Here is a 19,056-nt window from a genome sequence, read left to right as displayed (position 1 = left end):
GTCATTATTGTCGCGACGTCTCATTGGTGAAATTAGTAGCGCTACTCTTGGCAATGGCATCGCTAGCAAAAAAAAAAAAAAAATCTAATATGTAGAATAGAGAGGAAAAATGTAACGACTTGTGTGTAGCCCAAAGTTTTTTCTTCACAAATCTACTCAAGTAAAAGTAAAAAGTATGGCTCGGTAAAACTACTCTTAGAGATACATTTTTCATAAAAAGTTACTCAAGTAAATGTAACGGAGTACATGTAACGCGTTACTACCCACCTCTGTTTATAATAACAAAATAAAAACGCAAGAATGATAATATTAAAAATAAAAATGATCAACTATCAGTATTATGTTTTATTATTTTTTTTCTTTATTATTATTATTTACTGAAAATAGTAACTTGCGCTTTAAAGGTCTTCGTGTCAATTTTTGAATAGCTATCCACTCCAGTGATCACTGTCCCTGAAAGGTATCGAGAGTAGGAGTGGGAACCTCCTAGTACCTCTTGGTACAATTTGCGACACAAAGCTCACGATAACGATGATCTGACGATATGGCGATACAACGATTATCAATACATTGGTCAGGAAATCATTCTAGGATATTCTACAAACAACTAATTAAGAGAAAAACAAGCTTCTAGTGTGAATTGGAATTAGTTTATCACTAGTAGGCGTCCAATCCATTTGAACTGGGAGGGTGGTAGCGAATGAACATTCGTTCATTTGCTGCCATCCCTCCCACTTCAAACGGATTGAACGTCTATGGCTGTCAGTGGCAGTCAATTAGGTAATTTTGGGCCATACAAGGTCTCACTGGAACAGCACCAAACAAAAGTTCCAGCATCATCACCTTGTCCAATGCAGATTTTTGACTCTTGACACCTTCTCCAATGCAGATTCTTAACCCTTGACAAGGTGATGATGCTGGAACTTTTGTCTGGTGCCGTTCCAGTGAGATTTACAAAGATAATTGCCTGAAGAAGACATCAAAATTCCCTCAGTCCTTGATGATATGGGGCTGCATGTCAGGCAAAGGCACTGGGGAGATGGCTGTGGTTAAATCTTCAATAAATGCACAAGTTTACATTGAAACTTTAGACAGCTTTCTTATCCCTTCAATAGACCCTACCCACGTGACGTCACAACTCCGCTCTCCTGAATGGTACCGCCCAATTGTCCGTCAAAACATAGTGTTAACCTGTTACGGCTACGTACATTCCTCCTATTTACGGCGTGTTTTTCTGCTCCTTAACATTAATAATCAAAATGGTGAAGGTGTGTGTGGCTGTTGGTTGCACTAACAGAGAAGATGGAAGGAGAGACTTGAAGTTTTACCGTATTCCGAGGGATCCAAAGAGGAGAGCGAAATGGACGGCTGCAATTCGACGTGAAAACTGGGCACCAAAAAATCACCACAGACTATGTAGTAGTCATTTTATATCCGGTAAGATGCATTTAAGATATACTTAGAGGGTTTTGGGCTGACAAATAACCACAATTAAGATCATTGCTAGGCTAATCGCCGACAACATACACGTATGTATGTAGTGAGAGTGCTATCGCTAAACCATATAAACATTAAAAGCCTTAACTCCATTGACAAAAGACATGAAATACATTAGACTTGACAGTGGATGTTAGCAATAACAAAAGATTTTGAATTGAAAATTTCGTAACTCACCTTTCCAAGCACAAGATAGATTCCTGCCGAATTTTCGTGGACGAGGACCTGTTTCACCCAACCAGCAACGAAGTATTTATAAGCCTCCAAGCTCTTGAAGTTTTTCAAATTTTCGTGAGAATAGGCTGATTTTGTGTGGACAAGATAATATCAGCGTAGCAGATGTCAGGCAGACAGGGCGAAGACAGTGGGTCGAAAAACATCGATTTGGGCATCAAATATGGATCTGGCGACTGTATAGAACGAAGCTTTTCCACATAACGCCTTTTATGCAACACATCCAGTGAGTTTACGGCATCAGAAAGCACCGGGTCTTCTATGAAATGCATTTTAAATTCCTAGATCAATTGAAACCAATGCTAATACAGAGACAAAATGACGGACAAGTGGGCGGAACCATACAGCGAGCACGTGGTTTTATGACGTCGGTGGGTAGGGTCTATTGAAAATATGTTTGTCATTTTCCAAGATGACAATGCATCATGCCACATGCCGCTAAAACTGTTAAAGCATTCCTTGGAGAAAGACTCATCCAGTCAATGTAAAGGCCTGCAAATAGCCCAGATCTAAACCCTATTGAAAACCAGTGTTGGAAATTGGGGGGGGGAGTCCACAGCAAGGCTCCAACCTGCAAGGATGATCTGGCAACTGCAATCAAAGAGAGTTGGCACCAAATTGATGAATACTTATCAAGTCCATGCCTCAGAGACTGCAAGCTGTCATAAAAGCCAGAGGCAGTGCTACTAAATACTAGTGATGTGTTATGATTGTTATTTCTTTGTTTGTTTCTCATGATTCCATATTTTTCCCTCAGAATGGAGTGATTCCATACATATTTCCCTGCACTTGCTCTATAAAAGTAACATTTACTGACCACCACAATGTTTTCTATTCATTTCTTTTAGTGTTTCTGAATGCTAAAGAGTTGCACTTTTGAATTAATTCATTATTTTTTCAAGCTTTTTATCTGAGTTTGTTCTACATGATAAAATGTCTGCGTGAGTGCTCGTCCGAGACTGGTGATTGCATACTTTTTGCTAGGGGTTGTATTATGGTTGCCTGGTTACCAGACTCACCGCTGTTCCAGCGAATGAGTCTGGCGACTGTCCGGCGGATCAAATTCCGAGGGCGGAGCAAGCCACAGCAAACAGACAGCGGAGTGGACCAATCAGCGACGGGCTGACGTGACTGTTAAAGCGACGAGTAATTAGCGTGAGTGGAGAATGGAGAAGTTTATTCAACTTGGCTTGCGCGAGCCATGTTGACTGTTGTCAATGAGTTGTTTCGATATGTTTTTGGTCATTTAAAACTGGTTTTACCGCGGATTGGAACATATTCCCGGCTCTCCCGTTCGCCATCTGTGTTGTTGTAGACACGACTTTCGGCGCGCAAGAGTGACATTACTCGTCAAGAACATGTCACGCAAATAAACAAATCTGATTGGACGATTGATTTTGTACCTTGCTCGAGAGGCCGTTAATGGGCTGGGTCCCAAACGATTTCTCGCAGTGTTTGAAAAATACAGGGAGAATAGTCTGCCTGTGCCAGGCAAGTATTATGGTGGAAGATTTTGATAACTTGTTGGTTCCTTTTTTTTTTCTTTTTTTTTTATAACATTGACACCTTTTTAAAACGATATCTCGATTCTTGGCAGGAGCATATCGATAACCTTTTGGGACACAAAGTATTATGATACATTACCATTTCGATATTTTGTCATACCCCTAATCGAGAGTCGATATTGGAGAACTATACACTATCCCTTTGAGGAAATTGGTACACTGTCTCTTTAAGACGTCCATCCGGTAGCAGGTGACGTTGAATATTGCCATGCGCGGGCCGCGGCCCAACACTACTACGGTCAAGTGGTGAACTTCACTCAGTCATCTTTATTGGTGGTTGTTTATGCACTGGGAATTTACAAGTGCTGCACTGCAGACTTTAGATCGTGATCTTGTCAAACGCCGCGTTTCGTAATTGTGAGTGCGAGCGCAGACGTGAGAGGACTGAGGACATATAAAGGGTGGTGGTGGTAGTGGATTTACTACATGTCCTTACTGACAGTTGGGGCGTTTGACACCTGGAATACGTCAACAGAACTGACTGACAGTCATGGCAACCTCGAGCGAAGTCAGCGAGAAAGGACGAAGTGCGACCAAGCGCTTCATCGGCGGCGTGGTTGAAGGTGAGCGTGAGCATCCCGAGTTCGATTGTTGTGAATCAGTCGCATTCCCTCCCCCATGGATTGCAAATAAGCACGTAAATGATAATGCAATTTCTTTGCAAACGCAATGTGACTGACATGACAGAATATTTGCTGTAGAGTTGCACTTAAAATCAGCATTTGCTTGTTGCAGGATTTTATGGCCGACCCTGGACCATGGAGCAGAGAACAGAGCTGTTTAAAAGGTAGATTAGAATTAAAACGACTCAGTTTGTGCCATTTACGTGCAATAGTTTCAATATTTCATAAACCGCCTTCGGGGAATATAACTTTACTAGAATTTCTCTTCTCACATATATTTCCCAATATTTCCTTTAACCCATTCATGCACGAATAAAGATTTGTTTTTAAACACCCTTACAGGGCACTTATTTAATTCATTTGCTGCAATTGACGGCGCTAGACGTCCAATCCGTTTCGACTGGGAGGTGCTAATGAACATTCAATGGCATTGAAACATGCATTCACAAGCAATCCGAACCAGTCTTTCCAGTTTAAATGAATTGGAGTCAATCGTTGCCAATGGCTTGCAAATCGATTAACTCGAGTAATTCGATTAGAAAAATGATTTGAGTTTAATTTTGCTGCTTCGAGTATTCGTTTAATTAAAGTGATGTTGTAATGGTTTGTTTTTAAAGTGTTTGCATTTAGTTTTATTGATTTTGGGTGGATAAACTGCCCTCTGGTGGCAATGGTGAATATGACTTATCTCATTTCACATGGTTGAATCCAGCTGATCTCTGTTAAGACCAACGTAATCTAAGTTTTTGTTTGAGCTAATGTTTTTTTTTAATGCCTTCGTAATATAGTTTATAGGTATAATTAGCCGTTTTTGGGGGGGGGCAATATGTGTTTAAACCATTTGTTAGGAGCATTGTAAAAAAAAAAAAAAAAAAAGAAAAGTTGGCATTTTATAGCATTTAAGCTAGCGGATTTTTGCTATGTAAGTTAGTTCTTTTCTTGTACTTAGATCTTCATTTATTTATTTTTTAATACCGTTTTAGGCTCAGCTCAGGTATTTTAATTTTTCATGTTCCTTATCCGATTACTCAAGTAGTCGAACAAACTAGTTCATCGATTTATCGACAACTAAAATAATCAAAGGCTGCAGCCCTAAATTAATGATTCATAATCAAAACAAAAATATATATTAATAATTGCTAATATTTCAGCTTTTTCGATGACCATAAATGGTTGCCCTATAAAAGAGTTGCAGGTCTTATATGTCAACTTTGTATAGCTGTCAGCTGTGTGACATCTATCCCTGAAAGACTTTTGGCAATATTTTTCCCGCAACAAATAATAGTGATTAAGCCAACGTCTGAATTAATGGCCTCACAATTTTCAGTGACTGGATTGTGCAAAGAAAAAAAAAATGTAGGCCTATACCTGTAACCATGGTGAACAATAAAAGTTTGTGTAGTCAGCAAAGAAATGTGTTTTGCTCTGTTGTGGAGACTGGTAATCTTGAGCAGTCTTATTGTTTCAACTTTCAATACAATCTAGTCATTGGAAAATAAATTTTAATGATGTGTGATGTTATTTTTATCGCCTACTCTTAGGGAACAGAAGTGGGGCTTGAACACATACCTGTACGCTCCAAAGGATGACTACAAACACCGCATGTACTGGCGAGATCTTTACTCCTCTGAGGAGGCAGGTGAGTCCTGGTCACCACAACTCTGTTCATTATTTTTTTGGTTTGCTGTTGCTGTGCAAAGCTCTCGGCAATCAATATCGGAAACACATCATGAGCACAAACATACAGTACAGTAGGGGTATGACAAAATATTGAAATGGTGATACAGTGGTATGAAAAAGTATCTAAACCTTTATGCCTTTCTCACATTCCTGCATAAAATCACCATCAAATGTGATCTGTTCTTTGTCAAAATCACACAGATTAAAAAACTGTCTGCTTTAACTGAAACCACCCAGACATATAAAGGTTTTCATATTTTAATGAGGACGGTATGCTATCAATAACAGAAGGGGGAAAAATAAGTAAGTGAACCATCACATTTAATATTTTGTGCACCGTTAACGTGTAACGTGCAACAATGTTTTTTTTAGACAGCAGTGGCTTCCTCCGTGGAATCCTCCCATGAACACCATTCTTGGGCATTGTTTTACATATAGTTGATGTGTGCACAGAGATATTGGACTCTGCAAGTGATTTCTTTAAGTCTTTAGTAGACAAACTAGGGTTCTTTTTTTACCTCTGAGTATTCTGCGCTGAACTCTTGGCGTCATCTTAGGTGGACGCCTGGACGGCCACTCCTTGGGAAAGAAGCAACAGTGCCAAACTCTCCATTGTAGACAACTTCTTTGACTGTCGATTGATTAACATTCATGATGCACATCAGACAATGTTTCTCATCAAGACAATTCTTACCAGGTGTATGTTTTATAGTGTGCAGGGCAGCTTTAAACCACTTTTGGGTTGGGATTGGGCACACACACCAGGCTTAAATTGTTTAGTAAAAATGGGTTTCAATTGCTTTTTAAGTCTCCTTAGACAGAGGGTTGACTTATTTATTTTTCCCCCTTCTGTCATGGTTTGCATGCTACAGCTAACCTCGTCAACAAAGATCAGATCAAATTTGATGGTTATTTTATGCAGAAATGTGAGAAATTCCAAAAGGTTCAGATACTTTTTCATTCCGCTGAATAAATCACATGTAATTTGGAGATGACTAGATAAGACTATCATGTCCTTGGTCAACACTATCTCTTATGGAGTACTGGAAATTTAAACTTTGACCATTAAGTATATCAAACCACACCCCTGTCGAGTTGTGCTTTTACGACAAGACAATATCATTTGAAAAGTGTCAAACGAGTGCAGATGTTTATGCTAGAAATTAATGCCAAGTGGAGGTGTAAATCAACAATTTCATGGCGATGTGGATTCTTTGGATAACGATACAATATTTGCCAAATTATTGGTGGAGCAAGCAAATAGAATGTACTGAATATTTTCCCTTTAAGTTTAAACAACAGGATGTACATTTATGTCAAATTGTATGTTTTCTGTCTCATGTGCAGAGCAACTTGTCACACTGATATCAGCAGCTAAGCAGCACAACATTGACTTCATCTACGCAATATCTCCTGGCTTAGACATCACCTTTTCCAACAGTAAAGAAGTGGCCGCACTAAAGAGGAAACTGGATCAGGTAGGACTTTTGTTTGCATAATCAAAAGGTGAAGCCATGTTCATTGCTTTTTATTGGGCCAGTTTTATTGGCAGGTTACCACAAATAGGGCAACTAGCATCCGGGGCATGGCCATCTTTCCAGCAATGAAGAAGAGCTGAACTTTGAAATGGTTTAATGAATGTTAAGTAACCTATAGGCTCTACACATTCAAACAGCACTTGCAAAATGGGGACATTATATAGTGTTTAGGGAGTGAGTATAACTATTAGCAACATTTTACAGGTTGATACAATATGTGGTAAATGTCTCGTTCCAGGTTAGAGAGATGGGTTGCACATCCTTCTCATTACTTTTTGACGATATAGAGACTGACATGTGTCCCGCCGACAAGCAAGCCTTCAGCTCCTTCGCCCACGCGCAGGTGGCCGTCACCAATGAGGTGTACCAGCATTTAGGAGAACCAGAGACCTTCCTCTTCTGTCCCACAGGTTACACCCGTCCAAATAAATTGGTTTTAAAACGTGTCGTGATTAGGAAAAAAATAAGTTTGCTTCTTCTCTGAAACTTTTTGCTGTCCTAGCTGAGTGTTTTGAAGATATATTGTAGCGTTATGAAAAGAAATACACAGGTCTCACTAATGATGACTTGTGAATCTCCAATTCTTCACTTAAGATATTTAAATGCAGCCATAACATTCAAAATACATAGTTTTGCATACTTAGGTGTGTGTTTTCCCCCAAACTCCAGATTATTGTGCTGCATTCTGCACCCCAAATGTGTCACAGTCGTCTTACCTTCACACAGTGGGAGATGAGCTGCTACCTGGGATAGACGTGCTATGGACAGGTAAACGAAACACATCATTTATTTTTTTCCACATTACTGTGTATTTTCTTGTTAATCTAAAGCGGGGGTCAGCAACCCACGGCTCTTGAACCGCATGCGGCTCTTTAGCGCTGCCCTGGTGGCTCCCTGGAGCTTTTTTAAAAATGTTTGAAAATGGAAAAGGATGCGGGAGGGAACTATATTTTTAGTTTTAATGTTTTTTGTTGGAGGACAAACATGACATAAACATTCTTCTAATTCATTAATATGGTAATGAAGTTAAAATTAAGGCGGCATCGTTTAACAGAGTAGTCACATGGTGCATCATTCTCTATAGGATGCACAGCAGGGAAAATAAACTTTTACGGTATTTTCCACACTATAAGGCGCATCGGAGTGTAAGGTGCACATTCAATGAATGGCTTATTTTAAAACCGTTTTCATGTATAGGGCGCACTGCATTATAAGGCGCAGTAGTAGTAGTGGTTGGCGGTGACTTATGCATCCACAAGATGGAGCTGAGCTAAATGGAATGGCATGCCATGAATAACTAATATTGATCCATATATAAGGCACATCGGATTATGAGGCGCACTGTCGGCTTTTGTGAATATTTAACGCTTTCAGGTGCGCCTTACAATGCAGAAAATACGGTAATCATTAAGGCTCTTTACAGTATGTATTTGTTGCCAATTTAGCCATTTTGACAGTAGGCTAATATAGCTAAGATACATACAGCTGTTGTCTCCATTTCGTTTTTATTTTTAAAAAATTCAAAGTAAACTAATTTATGCATCTAAAATATGATTATAGGTCCAAAAGTGGTCTCCCATAAAATCTCAGTAGAGTCCATAGAAGAGGTATCCTCCATCTTAAAGAGGGCACCAGTCATTTGGGACAATATCCATGCCAACGACTATGACCCGCAAAGAATTTTCATGGGACCGTATAAGGTAAATAATATTGATTCATTGCACAGACTATGCTCCATAAAATCATTTTTAAAAGCATTTTTTTAGTAATAAAGTGGTACATTGACCTACACCAGGTGTGTCCAAACTACAGCCTACAGGCCAACTGCGACCGACTATCCGATTTTTATTGGCAGCAAATTACGGAAATATCATAATTTTTCACACAAGAAGCTTGAGTTCAGCCTTTATTTTGTTGCACTTCTCAGCTTTGAACAATAGATGGCATTGAAACCTTAAAAAGTGCCTCTCCATTAGCCCGGGGGTCAAAACCTGACAACTGTTTGAAATCAATCAATTAACTTCTATTTTAAAAAAAATAGTGCATTTATTCACACTGGAATATCTTGATTGTGAATTTCTTGAATTTTTTGCCATCTCTGGACATTTTCTCTTTGTTCTGCAAATCTGATCAGGTTACAGTTCTCATGTTTGTGATACTGTAACTCCACAAATTTGAATAATTTCTGACCTGGTGAGTATTGGTGGGGAACTTTTTCTGACTGCTCCCTTACTCAAAACTCCATTTTTACTGGAGCAATATTCAGAAAAATGAATTAAAAGTGCTGCATGTGCACTTTGATCTGGGTACAGTTCTCATTTTTGTCAACTAGGTTACAGTTCTCATGTTTGTGGGACTGTAACCCGAAAAATCTGAATAATTTCTAACCAAGGTTGGTGAGTATTGGTAGAAGACCTCACTGAATGCTCAAACCTAGCATTTTTACTGGATCAGTATTTTAAAAAAGGAATTAAAAATCCTGCATGAAAACTTTTCAGTAGTGTAAATATATATTTTGCAGTATCCTTATGCCTCTGGAATATTTGTTGCTTGTAGCCCTCATGTCAGACACTGCCACTGACAGTTGTCTACAAAAAATCTATTTTAACTGGGAAGGATTGTATTGAATGATCATGTTTCACTGCTGTGAAAGACATTTTATTCATGCTTATAAAACATATAACTGGTGTGATACTATATTCATTTGTTAGACTATTCATCCAGGTTCGTGTGTTGTATTTCTTTGAACATAATACAAAGAGGTTCTGCTGACTGTCTTATCAGATTTAACTCGCTTTGGTGCCAGCCACGGCCAGGTTCTCAAGGTTGTAAGTCAAGTCACAATGTTTTTCTGTGGAAAACCACCAGAGATGATACTTAAGTTTCACTTTCATTTTTGTAGGTATCATTTCACAGTAAGCATCCTTGGGTAACGCCCTTTCAACAGTATAAATGTCCAGCCTCTATTGTACTTCTTTGTACTCTTGCGTGATCACGGCTCCTTGCCGGCTCATGCCATTGTATCTTTGATATATCAAGATTTTATAGAAAGTCTTCAAAGCAGGCAATCTTTGGTTGGTCTGATTCTTATTGAGCTATCGAGTTGACACTTGTCTTGGAGTTCAAAGTTGAATTTCCCTGACAACTGCCATTGACAGCGATAAGCATTCAATCCATTTTGACTGGCCTGACACTGGCCATGGCTGGCAATGAGTTAATTCTTAAAAATATATACAATTGGACACCCTTGTGTGGGTACACAATGTCTGATGGTGTATTTTGAAAACGCAATGACACTAGAAAGTAAAACTCCCCTTGTCTTGTTCATTTTCTCCACGCAGGATCGTCCAACTGAGCTCATCCCCAAACTGAGAGGAGTGCTCACTAATCCCAACTGTGAGTTTTATCCAAATTTTGTGGCAATTCATACTTTAGCCACGTGGTGCAAAGCTCCTGCTGATGCAACACCCAGGGATGTGGAAATGGGTAAGGTCTCCACTTTGACCACAAGGGAGTGGAATATAAGGTTTACCGTGTTGTTATTCTAGCGCTTGTGTTTATCATCAGGTGACGAAGAGCAGGAATCCTGCTATAGCCCCCAAAAAGCACTGACATTGGCCCTGACTGACTGGCTGGAGGAGTTTTTGAGCACAGATCAGCCTACAGGTAGACATTAACTCTTCACCGCAGCTTTGAATAGCTTGTTGTTGGTGGAAAAAATAGAAAACGTGAATCTTTGTTATATAAACATTAGACGATATCTTTCACCGAAACCAGACACATCTCATACTGTCTAAATGAGATATGACGGCCACTTGAGGCAATGTTTATACACATTGATCCCTTGTTTTACGTGGTTAATGGGGACCATAACCCGCTGCGACAAGTGGAAAAACCGCAAAGTAGTGACCCCCTCTTTGTGTGTATTTATTCAGATTTGGCATTGGTAAAAGATACATATACCGTAAGACATATTTCTTCACTTTTTTTTCCAAAAGTATAATTATAAAAAATAATAATAGGTATACATATATTTTAGTAAGTAGTTTTTAAGCACTTCAAATGTAATAATTATGCTAAGTTTTAAACATATTACTGTCCCACCGAATTATTTTTAAATAAGAATTAAGTAGAAAAATGCTTGTCTTTATTAAATGCTTCATTAAGTCCACTCAAATCCGCTCAAGCTGCTCACTTACAATTAGTTGCCACAGCAACTGTTTGACAAGTTAAACGATGATTGATGCATGCGGCGCTTTGAAGCTTTGGCTTTCAAGCATCTGTGTCACCATCAAACCTTAACGTCTGTCAAACATTGTTAACTTTAATAAGCAACTGCAGTGCACTGCCTGACCAACAAAGAGGAGCAGGAAGGAGAGTGAGACTACGTGATTGGCTCGAGACGGCTTTTCTATATATATATTTTTTTTTTTTAATTGGAAAAACAATCCGCAATGAATTGAGGGCATGAAGTTTGAAGTGCGAAGTAGTGAGGGATCACTGTGTTATTAATGTTTATATAATTTTTGGAATGATTTATGATTAAACTCTAACGTCAGAACCCTTCACTTCAATATTTGCATGCTTGGGTGTGTTTTTGTTATTATTGCGTAAACAGATAGAAAAATACCTCCCAATGTTTGTCCCAATTTTCAGTCCTTTCTACCAAATTTCAGGTTGCAGTCGGTAAATGCAATACTCCTATCGGCGCAGTGGTGGCGCTAAGGTTCCATACATGATCAAAATGAGAAGTAAATTCATTTTAATGATGCATGACTGCTAATGCTTAGGGTATTTTTTCACATTTTATCATTGTCAACATCTTGGGGAAAATTGTGATTAATTCAATAATTATTTTCAGACTTCAAATTGTTTTTGCAGTCTTGGAAAGCAAAAAAATGTACTGTTCGACTTTTTACCCCTCTATGTGTCAGATTTTGGTGGAAAGGCTCGCATACATCTGGTAGCCCTTCCAAGTTAAAATGGATAGGATGTCTGTTTCCATGAATAGCAGCAAATGAGTAAAAAAACAGGAATCGTACGTATTCATGAATGTTTTGAAAAAAAAAAAAAAAAAAAAAACACGACCCAAAAAAAATCCTACTTTCACAGATAATAGATTTTCCATCGCATTGTTTTCCAGCTTGCTTAAAGAAGGAGTCCTCTGATGAGGAGCCCATGCAGACAGACCTCGGAGAACACTCGTATGTACCCGGACCTGGAGAGAACCCACTTTACACAGCTGAGCCCTTGACCCTGGATGACCTGAAGTTGCTGTGCGACCTCTTCTACCTGCCCTATGAACACGGAGCCACAGCTAAAATGATGCTGCACGAGCTGAACTGGCTCAAATGTCATAGTCAAGCTGCTGCTATCAAGACAGAACAGGTCAGATTCCAATGTAAATCTTATAGACTGTTCATTTTCCATGCACATTTTGAATGTCATTTTTTCCACGAAAATTCTTAAAATAATTGTCTGTTTCAAATTCTAACCAGAAGATCTTTTAAAATGTATTCGTTACCTCTGACTTTAAGACATTGACAATTTGACTGGAACAAATTGTAAGTAATTCTTCGATGCGTTTCCAGACTTCCGAATGGTGTTCCAGAGCACAGATATTCGACGACATGTGCGAAGCCGTGGTGCGGATGTTCAATCGCCTGTCCAATGCGCCCAACCGGAGCATTTTGTACGACCTGTACAACTACATCTGCGATATCAAGAGCGGCGTTACTTTGGCTCAAGCTTACGTAAAATCACTTGGTGAGAAAAGCGTAGAAACATTTTTCTGACGGGTTTCAGTATTTCATGTCATATTTTTTTTCTTTATACGAACATTGGCTGACCTTAGGAGGTTTTGGCAAAGCATCAGCCCAGCTGATGAATGCGGATCCTGAACCATGGGGATTCAGAGGAGGCCTCTCAGGAGAGTTTCAGGTGTGTTAACCTAATTGCACTATTCTTTTTCATCCCTTTCTTTCGAGTAGCATTATTCATGCTCTACTTTCAGAGAATGCTGCCTGGCCACGGGAACAGAGACCTCTTCAAATACTCGCCCAAGACGTCCGTGTACTGCATACGGCCTTACTGCGCAGAGGATAAAGTAAGGTCATTACATCACGTTAACTCATAGGTGTCAAACTCAAGGCCCGGAGGCCAAATATGGCCCAACACATTTTGGGTGGCCTGCAAAAGTAAATCATGGTCATTGACTTCTGGTTAGTAAGAGGATATTGACAGTTTTTTTTCCCCATTTATAAAATTTAAAATAGATCAATAAATAAATATTTACAAGTTTTAAAAATGCTTTTTTAATTTGAAAAAGTAAAAATAGTCAATATTGACTGCTTTCTCCCTTCCATATTTGAAAAAAAAATAAAATGCATAAATAATTAAAAGAGAATCAGATTATTTTTCTTAAATCTCTGTCTTGTTTTCAGTGTAAAAGACTTGTCAACAGATTAATGCGTCAGATTATTCCATTTATTTTAAATAAATATTACTATTTGTTCTATTTAAGCCTATACATCTACAAAGATTCACCTAAATCAAGAAAGGGTTGCTTTCAAATACGGCTTTGAGCAATATCTATTCTTTATTTAAGAACATTTCTGACAAACTTGTTTTAAAGATTAAATATACTAATTAATTGCCTAAAGTAAGTCTGTTAAGCTTATTTTCAGCAAATTATTTTTCTAATTCCAAGAAAACTGATCATTTAACTTTAAGCACTAGCATATACTCTTATTTTTAGTAGATTTACACTGAAAACAAGGGAATTTAACTAGTTTTAAGAAGGTGTTTTTTTGCAGTGTATTTACTGCCCCCTCCCCCACCCCCGCTTTTTTTTAAATAAAAAAAACAAATATTGGTAATATTTACTTTTTTGCCCTCTGCTTTTTCCATAAATAAATGAACGATAGACCAATTATCGGCGCCGATATTTGGAGATGTGACGTATATCGGTATTAGCCTTTTTTAAATCCGACCGGCCGATATGAAAATGTCTATTTAAAACTGGGTTATTTCGGCTCAGATACAGCCGCGCCTCTCCCTCCTTCCTGCTGTCCCCTGCACTAGTTTTCACCCCGTCCTCTGAATGGTTGACTGGTAATGGTAAATAAAGTTACACTTGTATTGCACCTTTCAACCTTTTTAAGGCCATCAAAGCGCTTCACACTCTATCCTCACTGGTGACGCGGCAGCACCAGGAGCAACGTGGGGTTTAGTATCTTGCTCAAGGCTACTTAGACGAGGTCATCAGGACCCACTTTCTGTGAAAAATGTATTCAACTTTATAAAAGATATTTCTGCGTCTAGGAAATTCAGGCACGTCTGGAGCTATTATTTTCTTGTATGATTCAACACAAACATGCTTTAGGCATTTCCATGAAGTTCAGTGTTTGCATTATTCAATTTGTTTACGCCAATTTTTACACATTTAGTGCAAATAAATATCAAAAATCGGTTATCGGCCCCTCCGGCTGCTAATAATTGGAATAAGTCCTGAAAAACCCATATCGGTACATCTCTCATAAACAAGGATGTGATTGCTTTTACTATGCTCGAAAAAGAGGATTTGCACAATTTCTTGGTCAACGTTGTATCTGATTGATGAATGAACTATCAAATAGGGCTGGGTGATATAGCCAGAATCAAAATCACAATTCTTTTCTTCATATCATCTGATCTACTAGTAGATTTTTTTTTTGCTGGCAGGGGCTCGGAAAATTTAAATGTACGGTATTCTGTATTTTAGTGCACAATATGTATAATTTTCATTATGTGTTTAGCTTACAATTTACATCAACTGGACTCATTTCAGGGACTTCAAAATTTCCTCAGTCTAGTCAGATCACATCTGTGTGTGCATATGTTTGATTTAAATATGACATTGCTGATCATCAAATCGATAAATGTTTTTCCCCTCAATCTTCTATCTCACTTTCTATCAAAATACTGCAGATGTTGATTTATTTGACGCTCGAAGGCTGTTAGGGCTCCATTTCAATTGGGAGGCCTGATGGTGAACGACCACTGCCAGTTACTTTGTTTTTGTCAAACTCCCTTTGCATTGTTGTCTCTTCTAGATGGACGTGCAGAGAATTTTTGTCCAAATGCAAAGAGAAAGACAAATTAAAGGCTCCTCCACAACGGAGTCCCCTCTAATTAGTGATATGTAAGTAGCTACAGTGCTGGCCAAAAGTATTTGCACCCCAGCAATTCTGTCCGATAATGCTCCATTTCTCCCAGAAAATGATTGCAATTACAAATGCTTTGGTAGTAATATCTTCATTTATTTTGCTTGCAATGAAAAAACACAAAAGAAAATGGGGAAAAAAATTAAATCATTGTCATTGTACACAAAACTCCAAAAATAGGCCAGAGAAAAGTATTGGCACCCTCAGCCTAATACTTGGTAGCACAACCTTTAGACAAATTAACTGCAAACAACCGCTTCTGGTATGCATTAATGAGTTTCTTACAATGCTCTGCTGGAATTTCAGACCAGTCTTCTTTGGCCAGCTGCTCCAGGTCTCTGAGAATTGAAGGGTGCCTTCTCCAAACTGCCATTTTCAGACCACTCCACAGGTGACTCACTGCTGGCCACTTCAGAAGTCTCCAGTGCCTTCAATCAAACCGTTTTCTAGTGCTTTTAAAGTGTGTTTTGCGTCATCGTCCTGCTGGAAGACCCATGACCTCTGAAGGAGACAGTTTTCTCACCCTAGGCCCTACATCATGCTGCAAAATTTGTTGGTAGTTTTCAGACTTTATGCCATGCACTCGGTCAAGCAGTCCAGTGCCAGAGGTAGCAAAGCAACCCCAAAACACCAGGGAACCTCCGCCATGTTTGACTGCGGGGACCGTGTTCTTTTCTTTGAAGGCCTTGTTTTTTTTCCTGTAAACTCTGTTGATGCATTTTCCTAAAAGCTCTACTTTTGTCTCATCTGACATTCTTCCTAAAATGTTTTTTGGCTTTCTTACCTAAGTTTTGGCAAACTCCAGCCTGGCTTTTTTATGTCTCTGGACCAGAAGTGGGGTCTTCCTGGCCTGGGTATCCTACCGTAGAGTCCCTTTTCATTCAGACGCCGACGGAGAGTACGGGTTGACACAGTTTTACCTACAGACTGCAGGACAGCTTGATCTTGTTTGGATGTTAGTCGAGATTCGTTATCCACCATCCGCACAATCTTTCGTTGAAATCTCTCGTCAATTTTTCTTTTCCATCCACATCTAGGGAGGTTAGCCACAGTGCCATGGGCTTTACACTTATTGATGACACTGCACACGGTAGACACAGGTCTTTGGAGATGAACTTGTAGCCTTGAGATTGCCCATGCTTCCTCACAATTTTGCTTCTTAAGTCCTCAGACAGTTCTTTCGTCTTCTTTCTTTTCTCAAGGGACATATGAGAGAGGTTGAGTCAACTTTAATCCATTTTAAATGGCTGCAGTTGTGATTGTTATTGCCACCACATGTTATGTGCCACTGGTAACAGGTGGTGTTAATTTAACAAATTAGAGAAGCTTTAAAGGGTGCCAACACTTTTGTCCGACCATGTTTTTGGAGTTTTTTTTTTGCAAGCAAAATAAATGAAGACATTACTACCAAAACATTTGTAATTGCAATCATTTTCTGGGAGAAAATGAGCATTATCTGACAGAATTGCAGGGGTGCCAATACTTTTGACCAGCACTGTAACAGATGCCAGGAAGTTAACTCAAACAAGCTGACTGATTTAAATGGGTCCATTTCAGACTGTCAACAGGTAAAGTCTTACCAAGCCCACAGTGTGCTCTTGTGCTGGAGGATGACTTTGGGGTGTGTGGTTATATGCTGGCCCTCACAGATGCCAAGGAAGCTGCCGCCTCAATTCAGGTGACAATTTAGAAATCGATAAAAGCACTGGAAAAAGAGACATTTCCAAAGATGACTGTTTATCTCTCACTTCCAGAGAGACACAAGCGACTCTGTATTTGAGAAGTTCCCGTCATTAGTCACCGGACAAGTGCTACCGAGGGTCACAGATCCTTCCCTCGCCAAGCGTATGATTGGACAGTTGTTGTCGACCATCAGGAGCTGTGGTAAATGGAACCAGTGTCTGAACATTAAGGAACCGAGAAGTGCTCAAGCAGTTAAGATGAAAACACTTCATTTTCAGGTTCCCGAGGCGTATTCTGCGAGTTGAGACACACCGACCGGAGGATGCTAGACTTCTTTACTAAAAGTAGCACTTTCCGACCACTAGAAATGGGCAGTCTACCTCCAGATGTGATCGCTATGGGAACAACTCTTTAATCTCACTTGGGAAATTATTTTGTGTTCAAGTAGAATCGGTTTCATTTAGAAATTCACATTTGTATAAGCTATATGAAAATGTGCAGTACATTATTGCAGACCTGAGAGGTACGCATAAAGATCAGCTGATGTTAATTCTAATTTTTGTTTGTGTATGACATGCAAAATTAATAAACCAAACTCGGGCCTTGTTCAATTTTACTCAGCTCTCTCCTTGTTTGTAGCCATTTTGGCAAGCTACAGTCTCATTTCAAGACTTTGCTTTTTACTGCAGTTATAAATGAGCTCAAAAAGTGTACTTTTTATATATGGCGGAAAACACTCAGGTGACTTGAAATTCTGCTCTGAGACCCCCAATTTGGCCAAATTTTAAAATTGTCCTATATGCATGTGTGATACATTATTGGAAAGCTTAAAATCTCAATTTTCTGGGGAGAATAAAATTTTTGAACAGGAGCGTATTTAAACAATTTTTTTTTAAACAGCGAAACCCTATCTGCACGCGAGAGCAGAATTACAGACGCCATGACTTTAACGAGATATTATCGCAGACTTACCTTGTTTTAATCCAAAAACTCCATGTAGCATGTATCAACGAGTGTAAAGACACAGCTGTGGATGGCCACAGCTGGATTTTTGGGGGATTTTATGGGTGAAACATGGTAATATAACAAGGGTCGCGATGCAGAAATCGCAGACGTCAAGGAGTAATTGAGATTTTCATTTTCATATATTTACCCATTTAAATGATTTTTTTTTTTCAAATTTTCTTTGTATGGATCGATTATTTATCATCGAACATATCGAAGAAAATGCGACAGTAACGAAAAAAATACAATTAAGTGATAGTTATGAGGTAGATATCAGTGACTTTTTTTACTGTGACGTAATTTGTTAAATTATTTACTAGCATATTTTAGTTTTAAGTTTTTTTGTTTTTTTTTTCCCAAATGAAATATTAGACCTCAATTAATGATTCTAAGCTAAAATTGACATTTTGAATAATATAATTACTTAGTTCGGGGGCTTAATGGGCCATGAGTCTGCTATGGCTGGATATAGACATATTGTTCTATCAAACACAAGTTGTTTTGGCTTCAAATACAGCAGTTTATCTTATAGAGGGTTGCAAGAGCAGAAACTGCTTTTTCAGTCTTGTATGCGTTTTCCACCATATACAGTGCCTTGCAAAAGTATTCAGCCCCCTTGAATCTTGCAACCTTTCGCCACATTTCAGGCTTCAAACATAAAGATATGAAATTTAATTTTTTTGTCAAGAATCAACAACAAGTGGGACACAATCGTGAAGTGGAACAACATTTATTGGATCATTTAAACTTTTTTAACAAATAAAAAACTGAAAAGTGGGGCGATATTATTCGGCCCCTTTACTTTCAGTGCAGCAAACTCACTCCAGAAGTTCAGTGAGGATCTCTGAATGATCCAATGTTGTCCTAAATGACCGATGATGATAAATAGAATCCACCTGTGTGTAATCAAGTCTCCGTATAAATGCACCTGCTCTGTGATAGTCTCAGGGTTCTGTTTAAAGTGCAGAGAGCATTATGAAAACCAAGGAACACACCAGGCAGGTCCGAGATACTGTTGTGGAGAAGT

The 19,056-nt window shown here is 38.8% G+C and overlaps 1 protein-coding gene across 1 annotated transcript; it reads left to right on the top strand.

Annotated features, from left to right (window-relative positions):
• The first annotated feature begins 3,492 nt into the window (after positions 1-3,492).
• Positions 3,493-17,658, top strand: ogal (O-GlcNAcase like). The gene is made up of 18 exons (XM_057842386.1): positions 3,493-3,653; positions 3,739-3,859; positions 4,032-4,083; positions 5,461-5,558; positions 6,947-7,077; positions 7,376-7,547; positions 7,807-7,905; positions 8,698-8,837; positions 10,479-10,623; positions 10,705-10,803; positions 12,281-12,525; positions 12,729-12,903; positions 12,992-13,077; positions 13,151-13,243; positions 15,231-15,319; positions 16,899-17,019; positions 17,096-17,225; positions 17,303-17,658. The coding sequence occupies exons 2-18, from the start codon at positions 3,787-3,789 to the stop codon at positions 17,437-17,439; spliced, it is 2,085 nt and encodes a 694-aa protein (XP_057698369.1). The 5' UTR covers positions 3,493-3,653; positions 3,739-3,786; the 3' UTR covers positions 17,440-17,658.
• Positions 17,659-19,056: the final 1,398 nt, after the last annotated feature.

The sequence above is a fragment of the Corythoichthys intestinalis genome, chromosome 8 (genome assembly GCF_030265065.1).
Source record: "Corythoichthys intestinalis isolate RoL2023-P3 chromosome 8, ASM3026506v1, whole genome shotgun sequence".
Lineage (NCBI taxonomy): Eukaryota > Metazoa > Chordata > Actinopteri > Syngnathiformes > Syngnathidae > Corythoichthys > Corythoichthys intestinalis.
The sequence above is the reverse complement of the archived record's forward strand: the minus strand, read 5'-3'. Positions and strand labels throughout refer to the sequence as shown.